This window comes from Triticum urartu, chromosome 6A (assembly GCF_056163025.1).
Source record: "Triticum urartu cultivar PI428250 chromosome 6A, HENAU_Tu73, whole genome shotgun sequence".
NCBI classification, from domain to species: domain Eukaryota; kingdom Viridiplantae; phylum Streptophyta; class Magnoliopsida; order Poales; family Poaceae; genus Triticum; species Triticum urartu.
The window spans coordinates 60,926,929-60,943,045 of record NC_141878.1 but is presented as its reverse complement, the minus strand read 5'-3'; the positions used below and the strand labels follow the sequence as shown (position 1 = coordinate 60,943,045).

The 16,117-nt window shown below is 44.0% G+C and overlaps 1 protein-coding gene across 1 annotated transcript; it reads right to left on the bottom strand.

The window, feature by feature from the left end:
* Positions 1 to 3,614: 3,614 nt before the first annotated feature.
* LOC147963924 (uncharacterized) lies at positions 3,615 to 13,398 on the bottom strand. Its single transcript, XM_087529762.1, has 5 exons — positions 13,343 to 13,398; positions 8,471 to 8,499; positions 4,645 to 4,716; positions 4,311 to 4,558; positions 3,615 to 4,229 (listed from the first exon to the last, which is right to left on the bottom strand). The coding sequence occupies exons 1-5, from the start codon at positions 13,396 to 13,398 to the stop codon at positions 3,615 to 3,617; spliced, it is 1,020 nt and encodes a 339-aa protein (XP_087385888.1).
* Positions 13,399 to 16,117: the final 2,719 nt, after the last annotated feature.

Sequence of the window (16,117 nt, the reverse complement as noted above, 5' to 3'; positions counted from 1 at the left end):
CCGCGGCGGCACGCCGCGCCCGTCTACAGCTTTGTACTATATATTGGAGTGTAGACAATTGTTAAGATAAACAGTGTAAGCTAGTGTAATCATATAAATTGCGAGGTGGCAAAAAAAAATCACGACATAGTCTATCACTCGAGTGCATGCATGGTGTATATGGGCCAACGAAAGTTGACCGTATGGGCTGTATCAGAATGTTAAATATTAAGCGGACGGAAGCTCGATGTAAAATGGGCTGGTCGAAACCATATGGGCTGATTGAAGCCAGATGGGCTGGTCGAATCTGTAAACTATAGTAAACAGAAAATGCTTTAAAAAAAACTCAACCATATAGTCTGGAAGTGAAAAACAAATCAGGTTGCAAATACGCATATATTATGTTTTGGTCCAGCCTAAATTCAACTAATTACTATGAATGAAAAATTAGGTAGTAAATAGAGAATATAATTTAATACGTAGAAGAGAATTAAAACAGAGCAAACCTCTTTAAATTTGAGTGTAAGTACAAACGACGAACAACTCTTTGACACACTGTATTCCTTGTAATGACCATATATACTCCATGCTCATCCTCTTTTTAATAACAAAATTAATTAGTACTCATGCTTATGGGCAAAGGCAACTGAATAATTGCTATCTAAATCCTCGAAAAATGCAAAAAGAGCGATTTTTTTCAGATTCTAAATCTTTGCTTGCTACACTCCACCGAGCAGCTCTCCCTTGGGCTGATAGGGTGAACCTAAGATTTATTGTTAGTCGCTTCTTCTTTCTCATGTCTGATCTCTCTTCTCTGTGGCATGCTTTCGGCAGGTCCCCCACTTATGGTGTCTAACGCATAGAGCATCTAAGGCAGTACCACGGTAGTGCGAGGTGTCTTCGCTACATTTCTCATAGGTTCGCCTCCTGAACACCGATGATCGAGCACTGGAAAACCTATTACTACGCACCGCCTCCTCCGATGATCAACTCAAAAAGCAGAAAGATACACATGTCAAAATCCAAAAAAGAATTGGGTCAAGCACAAGTTTTCACCAGTCCTCATCTACTTCTCTCTCGCGAACTTTCCCACAAGTCCCCCACTTGTCGCGTGTAGCACGTGAAGCATCTAGAGCAGTACCGCGATAGTGCAAGACGTGCTAGGTGCAGTGAGCACTCACCTCACGGACCGATACCTTTTCCGCAATGCTTGCAGATTCGCTTCTGAGCACCGACGATCGAGCACCGAAAAACTTACTACTATGCACCATTCTAATCCAATTTATCTTGTTTTGCTGAGAGCTGCTCAGACGTTCAAATGATATAAAAATTGGAGTGAATCTACCTCAGAAACATCTTCTACAATGTACATCTTTCTAGTTATGTATATGTAATTATAAAGACACCACTATGAAGATATTTTGTATGCCATACACTATACAGATCTATACCAAGATATTTAAGAATACACATATACAAATACATCATTAAAGCACTGTCACCATGTAATCCAAGTAAACATGTATTTTCCCGTTTTCTTATTTTCTTGTATTTATTTGAGTTTGGTTTAAATATGTTTTAAGATGTATGTTTGAAAAAACAAAGTTTATTACATAAACAATTTGAATTGCCCACAATATAATATCTATGATCGTGATTTGGCAAAATACGAACAAATAAGTACTAAAGTTTAGTATAAATAGCTATAACAATCTCACATAATAAAGTTCAAAAAATAATCGGGTCAGGCACAAGTCTTTTTAATCTTGAATGTAAATAAATTTCAGATTTCAATGGGCGATGAACTTCTTCACCAGGTCTTATCTATTTCTCCCTCACGCGCTTTCTCGCACGTCTCCCACTTGTGCCATCTAGCGCGTAGACTATCTAGGGCAGTACCGTGGTAGTGTGAGGCATGCTCGCTACCGATATAGCGAGCAGTCACCTCACAAACCAGTACCTTTTCGGCACTGCTCACAGATTCGCCTCCTGAAGACCGGCCTCGCGTGCTTTCCCGCACGTCTCCCACTTGTACCATCTAGGGCATAGAGCATCTAGGGCAGTACTGTGGTGGGGCGTGCTCACTACCGATACAGCGAGCAGTCACCTCAGGGACCAGTACCTTTTCGGCACTACTCGCAGATTCGCCTCCTGAACACCGGCGAGCGGTGCTGGTGAACTTCGCCCATCGTACACCGAGTTCGAGCTATAAAAATAACCACACACTCTCTTCTTTTTCTCCATTCCACAACGTACCTCATTCCTTCTCCCTAATTTTCATCTCTTTTCTTCCTCCGGTGACAAAAGATCGAGAGGATGCCCCCAATGGAGGACGTGAGCTCAGAGTTGATCCTAGTTCTCATACTTGGGCTGCTAGCAGCATTGCTTGGCTTCTCTATGCTTCTGTGTGCAATGATCCTAGATGATCGCCATGACGCTGCCGCCCGAGCGGTGGCTCTTCGAGGCACTGGTGGCCCTGCCACTGGAGGGAAATATGCTTGGTAGTGCTCTACCTGAGCTACGTAGGAGATATCATATTGCCGTCCTTCCTTTTTTTAGCCTTTCGCCACTGGAGGCAGATATGCTTGGTAGTGTTCTACTTGTGCTACCAAGGAGATATCATATTGCTCTCCTTCATTTATTTATATTTTTATTTCTTCTTTGGGTGGTCTCATATTGCCGGTTTCATGGTCTTTCTTCTTTGTGCTTGTTGACCTTGTCACTTGTTAAAGGTATTATGCAATATAGATCTGTTGTTGTTCTCCTTGGCGATTATATACTTTTTGGAAAGCATGACCGATAGATAGCACACCAAGGTGAACCAATGATTGTTTAGTAGTCAGTAAATCGTTTGATTATATACTTTTTGGAGAGCATGACTGATAGATAGCACACCAAGGTGAACCAATAATTGTTTAATAGTCAGTAAATCGTTTGCATATGCGGCGGATTAGAACTTGGTGTTTCACAAATTGTACATAGCTAAAGGTTGCACATGTTTTTTTCGACGGCAAGAAAGTAAAATGAAATCGAACTGCACATGCAATAAATAAATACAAAATCAAACACATAAAAGGAAACACACATCACCTTGGTTAGTAGACCACAACCAACATACATGACATAGAAGTACAAATACAGATATTTTTACACATGGGAATCTATGAAATATGACCTGATCTCCTCGGTGCAAGGACAACATCTAATTTCGGCAAGCTTCAGATTGTTAACACCCTCTCCAACCCAAGATGAAGCATTCCTTGAATGCCGAAGGTTGGTTTTCGTTGTGCACATGAGGAACCATAAGCTGTAAACTGGTCAATAGAAAAGTTTACATGTGAAGCTTTTGTTCTACGTACTAGTTTATTTTACGTGACCACTTGTTTTTTTCATATGTTAGTTAGAAACCAATATTGGGTTGCAATCGTCGTAGAACGTAACTAAAGATAGAAAGTTACATTCATAATTAACTTACATATAATACATGCTTAAATACTATTAAAACATGGAGGAGCTTATTTTATTACAACTGGACACAGCTTGGTAAACATGGATTAAAACAACTGAAGGAAACTAAAATGATCGATACTTGCATAGAAGACAAATACGACTACAAATGACTTTAATGCTCGAAATCAAGTCATTTTGGAACACTCCTCTCTCCGGTTAGTGCCAATAATGAAATGATATAGCACTTTTGCGAAGTGCTCGAGTCGTGTGATGGGTGGACAACTACCAGTGTAGCTGATGATGCGGTCTTCCGTGAATGGACGCTGTGGATGCATGCAGAGAGGCACGGCATCAGAGAAATCGTTGCATATACGTGCCAACATTTGTGTTTGTGTCACGGACTCGGCTTGGCAAGAAGCAACTTCACGTTTAGCCATGTTAAGTTCACAATGCTTTGAGCGTGCTTTCTCTTGAGCTGATAGGAGCTTCTGCTTTGTTGCCTGCAACATAGGGTAATTATAACCGTTGATTGTGATCGCGTAGTTTTCACAAATGTAGTTTAGTGCTGCCTGGGCAGCCCCTTCTTCCGCTTCGTCTTGTGTCACTACGGGTTCTCCTTTGAAAACCAAAGGGTTTTCATTGATGCTCCCTATGGAATGTGTGGCTCCCATATGGACGGATGCCTGTATAGTTCCGTCGAGGTACGTGCAGTGAAGGTATCCTTGCACTTCCTGCCTTATAGCCAAGCCGACAATTTGCAGAATGATGCACCTTGGTATATACACCATCAAGTCATCGTTCTGCAAATGGATTAAAGTTAGTGACTGCATTACTTTGCATGGGGTTTTAATTTAAGTTGAAAACGTAGAACAGATGCATACCATGTCAATGGGGGCAGCATTGGAAGAGGAGCTTGAAACAACTTTCTTTTCTTTTTTTCTTGATTGCTTTCCTGATAGGAAAGTCAACCAACATGCATGGCCCATGCAATCAATCGCTGCCGCATGCCATGCGTCCATCTCATCACAGTGCAGAAATCGCAACGATCGAATACCAGGCCATGCATCAGTCAAATAGCCAATAGCAGGAACATCACACCCACCCAACTCCACCATGCAAAAAGGGACCTCTGCCAACGTAAAACAAAACCGCACAAATAAGAACACGAACAAACAGCAAGCACCGATCCAATTCAGCCAAACCAAATGCACAAACCGAGAGTAGAATCAATGGGCCGCTTGCCAAGCCGGATCTCCTCCCTAAGTATCCGAGCAGAATCGTCACCACCTAAATCCAACAACAAAACATAGCAATTAGTCCAAAGAAACAGGAAAAACACAAATAAATGGAAAGAAAAAAAGGGTGTGATGGGTTGGATGGGATCTATCATGTAATCGAGTTAGTTTTGTTAGGGTTTGATCCCTAGTGTCCACTATGTTCTGAGATTGATGTTGCTATGACTTTGCTATGCTTAATGCTTGTCACTAGGGCCCGAGTGCCATGATTTCAGATCTGAACCTATTATGTTTTCATCAATATATGAGTGTTCTTGATCCTATCTTGCAAGTCTATAGTCACCTATTATGTGTTAAGATCCGTTAACCCCGAAGTGACAATAATCGGGATACTTACCGGTGATGACCGTAGTTTGACGAGTTCATGTATTCACTATGTGTTAATGCTTTATTCCGGTTCTCTATTAAAACAAGGCCTTAATATCCCTTAGTTTCCGTAAGGACCCCGCTTCCACGGGAGGGTAGGACAAAAGATGTCATGCAAGTTCTTTTCCATAAGCACGTATGACTATATTCGAAATACATGCCTACATTATATCAATGAACTGGAGCTAGTTCTGTGTCACCCTAGGTTATGACTGTTACATGATGAACCGCATCTGGCATAATTCTCCATCACCGATCCATTGCCTACGAGCTTTCCATATATTGTTCTTCGCTTATTTACTTTTCCGTTGCTATTGCTATCATCACTACAAAATACCAAAAACATTACTTTTACTACTGTTACCTTTTGCTACCGTTATCACTACTATCATATTACTTTGCTACTAAACACTTTGCTGCAGATATTAAGTTTCCAGGTGTGGTTGAATTGACAACTCAGCCAGTAATACTTGAGAATATTCTTTGGCTCCCCTTGTGTCGAATCAATAAATTTGGGTTGAATACTCTACCCTCGAAAATTGTTGCGATCCCCTATACTTGTGGGTTATCAAGACCTTTTTTCTGGCGCCGTTGCCGGGGAGCATAGCTCTATTCTTTGATTCACTTGGGATTTATATCTTATTATCATTATGAAGAACTTGAGGGATCCAAAAACCAAGATCTATCCCTCAACTACGAGGGGAGGTAAGGAACTGCCATCTAGCTCTGCACTTGATTCACCTTCTGTTATGAGTAAGTTTGCGACACCTACACCTGCTTCTGCCATTCGTTCTGATATGTCGCATGTTATTGATGATGCCACTTCTGCTATGCATGAAACTACCTCTATGCCTGATACTACTATGCCACTTAGTGATTTTCTTGATGAACAACTTGCTAGGGCTAGAGAAATTGAAAATATTGAATCTGATGATACTGATGAAAGTGATGATGAAGAACCACTTGCTATTCCTAAGGGTTATGTATTTGATCAAGATGCTTCTTTAGCCATTTTAGCTTGCAGAAATAGAACTGAACTAAAAAAATTATTAGCTAAATGGAGTAAGCAATCCCTAAATGATAGAATGAAACCTGACCCTGCTTTTGTTACTTAACTATCTTTGTTAGTGATAAGGATTATGAATTCTCTGTTGATCCTGATATAATTACTTTGGTTGAATCTGGTCCTTTTCATGGTTATGAATCTGAAACTATAGTGGCACATCTTACTAAATTGAATGATATAGCTACCCTGTTTACTAAAGATGAGAGAACTCGTTACTTTTACATCCTCAAAATATTTCCGTTCTCATTAAAGGGTGATGCTAAGATATGGTTTAATTCTCTTGATCCTGGCAGATGTCCTAGAGCAAGGACTTAGTCGTAGGGCCATCGCACTAGGAAGCTTAAAGGGGTTGATCGGGACAAAGGACACACGAGAGAGTTTTTATACTAGTTCGGCCCCTTACGATGAAGGTAAAAGCCTACGTCTAGTTGGGATTGGTATTGCTGAAGTTTCGATCTCCAAGAGGCTTAACTCACCGGCTTGGTTATCGACTTGGTTATTTTTTTCCATAAACTGCCACCGGGTCATCCCCTTATATACACGGGTTGACGCCTGGTGGCCTACAGAGTCCCGGCCGGCTCATAATCGTGTCCGGCTCGGTGACTTCCTTTACATGCCTTTCTTTACAAGTCTTTCCTTACATACGGCGGTTTACAGTTTCAGGCCTTAAGCCGGCCCCAGGCCTTTGGGCCTTCTATACATTTAGTAAACTATCATCTTGAATGTTTATCGGGCTTCTTATGTAACCTGCCATTAGGGCTGACCCGGCCCCTCCTGGGCGGGTCATACTGGTAGTAATATCCCCAACATTAGGCCCCAGGTTTACTTTGAACTTTGTTCTTTGTCAATCTTCAATACTTAGGTGGAATCCATGCTCTGTCTGAAAGCTTCTGTAACCCGCCGTGACGTCATCTTCTGAAAACACAAAAAACTTTCATGATGTCATCTTCCAACGGATCTTTCATTTTTTAATGCCTTCCGAGAATCGAGGCGTCTGTTTAGTTGGATAATCATTATTCGGGTCTCCTTGATTCTCGCGCCCGCCTGTTCGTGCACTCCCTTATAAATAGGTACAACTTAGGTCTTTTTCATTCTCCTCCTTCGGTCATCTTCCTCCTCTCACCGTTTGCTGCCGCCGCCGCCGGAGATCTCCTCGTCTTCCTCACCTCAGGCCGCTGCATCGACCTGATTTGACCAGAGAAACGTGACGAACCTTCGCAGTAGCCCTGCCTCTATAAGTCCCTTTCCTTCTCTGCCTTAGATCTACATTATGGCTTCTTGAGTTCGTCAGTGTTCTTCACAGACTCTTGGTAGACTTCTCCTCCGATGCTCTTTCCTGATCGTCTGATAGTTTAGAACTGCCGCGGTAGCTGTTTGGCATTTCATTTTTGATAGCGGTAGATCTCTTTCTCCTGTATAGATGCTTTGTTAGCTGATAAACTCATCTGTACTGGAGTTCTAGGTCTAGAATATTTTCTTTTTGGGACATCCATTTGATCCAAAATAATGATGATAGCTTGGTGAAACTTGTTTATGCCAACACTTAGCTGAATCTGCTTTCTGAGAAAGTCTGTAGTCATGGCGGCTTACCACTCCAGCTTTCTTTTCCTTATATGTCATTAGCCCTTAGTTTAAGCCGCCGTTACTTGTTTTATAACTTCAACCTTTTGCCGTAAATTGAACCGGCATGTTGTTTTTCCTTTTCCAGTCCCTTGCACATCATGCCGTCAAAGACACCCACCATCTGCAATTGGGTCCCCTCAACCATAACTGAGGAGCGTCTGAAAGAGTTCTTCCTCATTGGATTTCTGCCCTCAAGAAACATCATGTCCTATTGTGCTCCTAACCCGGAAGAAGAACGACCCAATCCAAAAGACGGCGAAGTGATCGTCTTTACTGATCACATGAACCGGGGCTTCTCACCGCCCGGCTCAAAAATTTTCAGAGAAGTTCTTCACTTTTTCAAACTCCATCCTCAGGATATTGGGCCCAATTCCATATCCAATATCTGTAACTTCCAAGTGCTCTGCGAGGTATATCTTCAGCAAGAGCCGACTGTGGAACTATTTAGAGAGTACTTCTATCTGAATCGGCAGAACGTGTGCACCAATGGCCTTAGCTTAGAACTTGGAGGCATCTCAATTCAGCGCTGGCAGGGTGCGGTTTTCCCTCTCATAGTTTTACCAAGTCACCCAAAGGACTGGAACCAAACTTGGTTTTACTGTCAGGACATCTCACCCGCCAATGAGAAGACGCTGTGGGGTTACCGCCCCGATCGTCTTGACACCAAGTTCGCCCTGCTAGATAAACTTACCATTGCTGAACGCAAGAAGCTGCTTCCATCTATCAGAAGAACCAATGGTTTGTTGGGGAACAGTTTAACGGGAGTCGATCTAACCCGCTGCTGGATCTCCTGGTGGATTATTCCATTAAGACGTCGTTCAAAGTTGATGTATGAATATGGTGGAGACCCGGACGACTCTCTCCGTCATACCCCGGTTGAACTAACCAAGGAGGACGTTGTCGCAATGTCCAATGTTTTGGTAAATGCGAAGTATGAAGATTGCAGTGTTGTTGGGTTAAATCCCTTTTGTAAATTTAATCCGGTACCAGAAGTAAGGACATTCTGAACTTTTTTCCTTTGTATTTTGTCCAGCCGTATTGTTTATCACTGATCCTTCCTCTTTTCTTTGTAGGCCAACTCGAACTTTTGGAAAGTGAAATACGATCATGAAGCTGCCAAGAATGCGAAACTTGCCACCATGAACACCAAGAAATCGACCCGGAGAACGAAGAAGAAGAAGAAAGCCACTGTTGAAGATTTAATGAAACTTGATGACACGTCTGACTCGGAGGTAGCCCTTGATTCCCTTGGTCAACTTTTTAACAATCTTATTGACACTGATCCTTACCAGGATGACACTGGGGCCAGTCAGGCCGGGGAAGCAGAGGTAACTATCATTTCCTCTGACTCAGAGCCCTTACCGAGACACAAAGTTCGACGAGTGATCCGTAAAGTAAGGTTTTCTAACCCCTTAGCTCACTTGGATCCCAACTTTCATTTGAAAAAGCAGCAACATGAAAGCCGCTGTGAAGTTGAGATTGAAGATGAACCGGCTGTCGTCCTTCAACAGACCCCTCGTAAACGCCCGAACGAGGTTTACTTATTACTGTCCATAACTTGTTTTAATGAATCCTGGTCCTTGTATTTCTTTTAACTCCTTTCTTTTACCTTTTCAGGAGGTGTCTTGTTCCTCAAGCGACTCATCACAAACACAATTTCCGGCTTTCAAGACTACTCCTGGGTAATCAGAAATCCTCTTTTCTTCTGGGTTGATCAATTGTATCTTGATGCTGACTCCCCTGCAATATTTTTTTCCTTAGCGGCCTGGCTAAATCCAAGAAGGCGAAGGCAGCAAAAACGGCGGAAGACCCGCCAGTACTTAGCATCTGACCTGGCTAGGCCGCCTTCTCCACTAAATGACGCCCCAGAAGACCAGCCTATTGTCAATGAAGCAAATCCTCTGGAGCTGTCCCTTGACAAAGCCACTATGAATCCTTCTACAGCTGGACCGTCAAGCTCAACCGACGCGCCGTCTCCACGTGTTCAAGATGTTCAAATTACTGGTAGCCGCTTTGTTGAGACGGGGAACCCAACGGTGTTGGCTCGGTGCACAGCAAAGCAAGAAGCATTGGAGAGGCAGAAGGTTCACTTTGATGTTGCCAATTATGACCGTCTCAATGCCAGTGATATCTTATCCGGCTATCTCAGTCATGTACACTCCAGTCGTGAGTCAGAGATCGAGATGGTCAAGCAGCTTCAGTTGAAGTATGAGGTACATTGTTTCCTGTTTACTAATATTCCTTCAGCCCCCAAGTCTTCAGCTTATGAGAGAAACAAAATAACCTACTTAAAGTATAGTCCGAGACTTTTACCTCTCAATCTTTGCCTGATATTGATAGAAACAAAAAACTTCACCTATAGTCCCCAAGGACCGGTTTATTTTGATCATCAATGGATCGGTACTTTAGAATTTAAGACCGTCTTCCATGTACTTAACACTATGGTGTAACCTTGATAAACTTGCTGAACTGCGTACATTAGCCCCCAGGTGCCAAGTGCTGTTACTTTGTAAGGGACTTGGGACTTTAAATATGTTTGTAGAGCCGTAAAAATTTGATTTGGCATACATTAGCCCCCAAGTGTCAAGTGGTTTACTCGTAAAGTACTTTGAGACTTGAATCTTGAATTTGAATATTTGAATTTGAAACCAAGTCTTGACTTATCTGAACGTTTCACAGAATGCCTTGTCCGAATTGAACTCTCAATTGTCGGACGCAAAGACCCGACTATCAAGTCAGGAGTCCAAAATCAAATCTTCCACTTCCAAACTGCAAATGAGCCTTTCTGCAACGGAAAATTTGAAGACTAGCTTTGCTGCCAAGGAGAAGGTTTGGGAAAATGAGAAAACACTTCTGACCCGACGAGCTGAGACGGCCGAAACAGCTCTGAAAGAAATTTCAACAGATCTAAACGGTTTAAAGGGCCGGGTGTCTCAGATGGTCGCTGCTATCTTTCGTAAGCTGCCTGATTTGACCTTTCGCATAATTTTGCCAAACTGGAGTATAATCCGCCAACTTATTCTGTTAAAAATATATGCAGGCCCACGAAGTAAAAATCTGAGCCAAGACCCGTTGATTAAACTGAAGGCAGTATACACCTTGGTTGAACAATTATATATTGGTGCACAATGGGCTCTGGCCGCTATCTCTCCTGCAAATCAAGGACCCAACCGGCTTAGTGATGTCCTAAAGAAGCTGTCCAACCTTCCTGCTAGATTCCAAGAAGTAAAAGGCTCCTGCGCGTGAAGGCTTGGGTGCCAGACCTAGACCCGGTGGACGTAGCAAGAGGTTACCCTACTGTGAAGGAGGACGGGTCTCCATTTGACCAGGATGATTTCATAGCATGTGTACGCAAAGTCCGGCCTCAGGCGACTAGTCTTGGAGATGACACCAATGTTGACAAGTACCAGCCGGGTTTTGATAGTGAAAATAAGAAGATGGCCACTCCTTCATACAAAGTAGCAGATCTGATCCCACGAGTGAGAGAAGATACCTTTGCCCCGGAAATTGACCCGGTCGACCTGATTGACGAAGAAGCCGAATTTGTCGCCATGAACGGCTTTGATTGGTCAAAATCCAACTTCCAGCAAACAGAAGGTGGTGAATCGGCAAGGGAGGGACGATGATCATCTTCATAGGCTTATAAAGCCTTGTAATAACTTAGTTGCTAAAACACCGCATGTTTTCTTATGCCGTCGTGCATAAAATACTTCTATGTGAATCTGCTTCCAGATGTCAATGTATGCATCGTTTAATGTTTGTCTCTGTGATATTTGAATTATGTTTCTGTGAATACAAGAAAAAGACTGGGAAGGTGGTTTAGAAACAAACGGGCTTAAACACCCTAATTTACAGCCAATATATTTACCTTAATAAAAAACAGAGACAAATATAAAGAAAAGATAAGGGTTAATACGAATTCTTGAGTTAACACAGCGGGTAAGCGCATATAAGTAAGAATCATACCTTGTCCTTGTTGATCCTTAGATCGCCGGTTTTAATAATCCGGGTGGTGAACTTGATAATTCAATATGTATGAAAAGTTAATACTCCTTGAATACTCAATGATCATCATATCTTAGTAGCTCGTACCTTTGGATCCTTGAGCCACCGGCTTGAATAACCCGGGCAGCTGTGTTTTTCAATAATTGAGCCGATGAAGAAAACCAGGCTATCTTATTTGTAATATTTAAACAACAAAAGCTAAAAGGCAAGCAACAGATAATAAACATAATTTTAACTATGTATTCAAAAAGCTGGGGGTTTCTAATTCGAATACGATCAGTAAACCAGACCAAAGGGGTTAAGCTAAGGTTCGAATACGACTATATAGCCCCCAGTGGCTTTGGCGTTGCGCCGATCAAGAGGGTACCGACAGCTATGTTCTCTTTGGTCCGAATACGACCTATGTTTGAACAGGAAGCCCCCAAATGACCTTGAGAGGTTTTTAACGACCCTGATTCGAATACGATCCAAGTCGGACTCAAAAGGGGTAAAGCTATGATTCGGATACGATCAAGAAGCCCCCAAGTGAGTTTGGCCTTGAGCCGATCAAGAGGGTTACGACAGCTATGTTCTCTTTGGTACGAATACGACCTATGTTTGAACAGGAAGCCCCCAAGTGAGCTTGAGATTTGCAGCTAGATTTGGATATGATCATAAGCTGGACCAAAAAGGTTAAACTTGATATGATCAGCTCCTTAATAGTCATTTGTATGTAAGAAATAATAAAGATGTATGGTCTGTGAAAAAGAAAAGAGACCGATGGTCTTACTTTATTGCTTAACATAGTATATACCACGTGAACGTATGTACATGTTGAGGGCCGGTGGCTCAGGTGTAATATGGCCGAAGTTGAGCAATGTTCCATGGCCGGCGGGTCTCCTCTTCCGACTTACGTGAGTCTGCATGCTCTCGAACGTCAATGAGGTAATATGACCCATTGTTTAAATTTTTACTGACCACAAAGGGTCCCTCCCAAAGTGGAGATAACTTGTGTGCATCTGAAAGATCCTGGATGAGCTGGAGCACCAAGTCGCCTTCCTGAAAAGTCCTGGACTTAACCCGGCGGCTGTGATAACTGTAACACCCCGATAGTTCAGCTGCAGTAATCACATGCTAGTATGCCATGTCACCGCTGTCACTATTGTTAATCTCGCGTTGATTCAAATCCAATTCGAAATTTAAAATTAAAATAAAGTCAAATAATTACTTCTTAAGTTAATTATAAAAAATAGTTCATGATATTGAAAATAATCCCAAAGCAGTTATAAAAACAAGACCAACATTTTATATAATATTTAGATGCCCTAAAACAATTAAAATAGGGGACAAAACAATATTTTAATCACTATTAAAATTATAAATTCCAAAGCTTTTCAAATGCCTCCCAAACTTTTTGTGGCAGTGCCATACAATGCAATGTGATTTATGTGACTAGTTACATGTTTTACAAAAACCAATCAGTGACTAGAGAGAATTAGAAAACATAAAAGAAAAGAAAGAAGAAAGTCTCCCGTGCACTTGGCCCACCATGAATAGTACAAGGCACAGCCCAACTCACCCCATCCTCTTCTTCCTGTTCACAGCACACCCCGTGGACGATCTGAGCACGTCCATGGCCGGGGATCTCTACGTGCTGAGCATCTATCCCCCCTGGACGGCTACAAAATGAACCTAGTGACCGTGCAAACCCTAGACATCCCCTGTTTCCCTCACTCCCGTTTTCCTCTTCGTTTTCTTCTTCACCGAGCACAGTCGTCGCCTCGCCTTCGTCGATCCCGCGGCCACCGGCCTACCCTCGCCGCGCCAAGATGTCAAGGAGCTTCGTCATCCTCTACTACGTCGCATCCGTACATGGGAACCACGAGGACCACACTACTCCGATAGGATCGAGCGACTTCCTCATCTACGGCCGTCATTGCCCCGCACCCGATCTGCCTCACCGGAGGTCCTCCGCCACGCCGAACGTGTCGTCCGCCTCCCCCTGTGAGCGCCACTCCCATCCCCCTTGTTTCCCCTCTGTTCGGCCGTCGTTCTGCCGCTGTGGCTGCAGCTCCGTCCGACCACGCCCTGGCCGCGCACCCGCGAGCGCCTGCCCAAACATGGCCTCGCGCCACTGCCTGCGCGTGAGCCCGCCTCGCCCGGGCCACACCCCTGCCACCTCCCAGCGCGCCCTCGCCAGCTCCTCGCCGCGTCTGCGTTGCCCGCTGTTGAACTACTGCTGCTCACGAGCCGCTGCCTCCGCACGCGTTCACTGCTGCTGCTGGACGCCAGGCTGCTCTACTTGTTTCTGTTGATGCTTTGCTACTGCCGCTGTGTACTGCTGCCGCCGCGTGCTGCTGATTACTACTGCCGCTTCTTGTTATTAGCTGCTACGGCTCACTTGCTACTACTACCATCTGCTGTTGTAGCTCCTGGCCAAGCCCCCTGTACATGGCCATGCGTATGGCCGACTGGGTTAATGGCCGGCCCTTGTTTAATTAGTCTAGGTTTAGTTTAGTAGTAGTTTAGTGCTAATTTAGCCTATTAGCTAATGACAAGTGGGTCCCATCTAATTAGATTAGATAGATCTTTTGGAAGTTATTAAAACAATGACATGTGGGACCACCCCTGGTTAATTACCATTTTATTAAAACTAAAGAAAATGACACGCGGGACCCGCTTACACTATTCATATGTTGACCAGTCAACCTCTGACCGGGTCAACCCAACCCCACTGGCCCCACTGTCATACTCACATACTAGGGTAGCACTAGGTGACAAAAGTATTCTGTTTTTATCTATTTATTTCAAATTTAATTTAATTCCAGAAATTGTTTAAATCGTTGAAAATTCATATAAAATAAACCGTAACTCGGATGAAAATACTTTGTACATGAAAGTTACTCAGAACGACGAGACAAATCCGAATACACAGCCCGTTCGTCCGCCACGCATACCTAGCATAGCAAACACGTAACTTTCCTCCTCTTGTTCATCTATCCGAAAACGCGAAACGTCGGGGATACTTTCCCGGATGTTTTCCCCCTTCGCCGGTATCACCTCCTACTGCGTTAGGTCACTTCTAGCACCACGTATTGCCATGTTATGCTTTGTGATGCTTTGATTGCTCTATTATTTATTGTGTTCCCCTCCGTTACTTCTTTCCGGTAAACCCCGAGACCGCTGTCGGTACCCTTGTGATCGACTACATCGACGACGAACTCTTCTTGCCAGAGCAACCAGGCAAGCCCCCCCCCCCCTTGATCACCAGATATCGCCTACTCCTTCTCTCTACTTCTTGCATTAGAGTAGTGTAGCATGTTACTGCTTTCGATTAATCGTATTCTGCTGCATAGCCTGTCATTGTTGCTACACTTGTTGATACCTTTACCTGTAATCCTACATGCTTAGTATAGGTTGCTAGTGTTCCATCAGTGGCCCTACACTCTTGTCCGTCTGCCATGCTATACTACTGGGCCGTGATCACTTCGGGAGGTGATCACGGGCATATACTATATACTTTATACTGTTACATTACGCATGATACTGTACGGAGATGGGGGCTGAAGGGGCAGGTGGCTCCATCCCGGTAGAGGTGGGCCTGGGTTCCCGACGGCCCCCGACTGCTACTTTGTGGCGGAGCGACAGGGTAGGTTGAGACCACCTAGGAGAGAGGTGGGCCTAGCCGTGGTCGGCGTTCGCAGATACTTAACACGTTTAACGAGATCTTGGTATTTGATCTGAGTCTGGCTACTGGCCTATACGCACTAACCATCTATGCGGGGACAGTTATGGGCACTCGACGTCGTGGTATCAGCCGAAGCCTTCGTGACATGAGCGACTGAGCGGCGCGCGCCGGGTTGGACTGGAACGCCTACTCTTGTATAAGGGAGGCTAGGTCTGCTCACCGGTCACGTACGCAACGTGCATGTGGCAATGGGCGATGGGCCCAGACCCCTACGCCATAGGATTTAGACCGGCGTGCTAACCTCTCTGTTGTGCCTAGGTAGGGCTGCAACGTGTTGATCTTCCGAGGCCGGGCATGACCCAGAAAATTGTGTCCGGACAAAGGGGATCGAGCGTGTTGGGAAATGTGGTGCACCCCTGCAGGGAAGTTAATCTATTCGAATAGCCGTGATCTTCGGTAACAGGACGACTTGGAGTTGTACCTTAACCTTATGACAACTAGAACCGGATACTTAATAAAACACACCCTTCCAAGTGCCAGATACAACCCGGTGGTCGCTCTCTAACAGGGCGACGAGGAGAGGATCGCCGGGTAGGGTTATGCTATGCGATGCTACTTGGTGAACTTACCATCTACTCTCTTCTGCTGCTGCAAGATGGAGGTTAC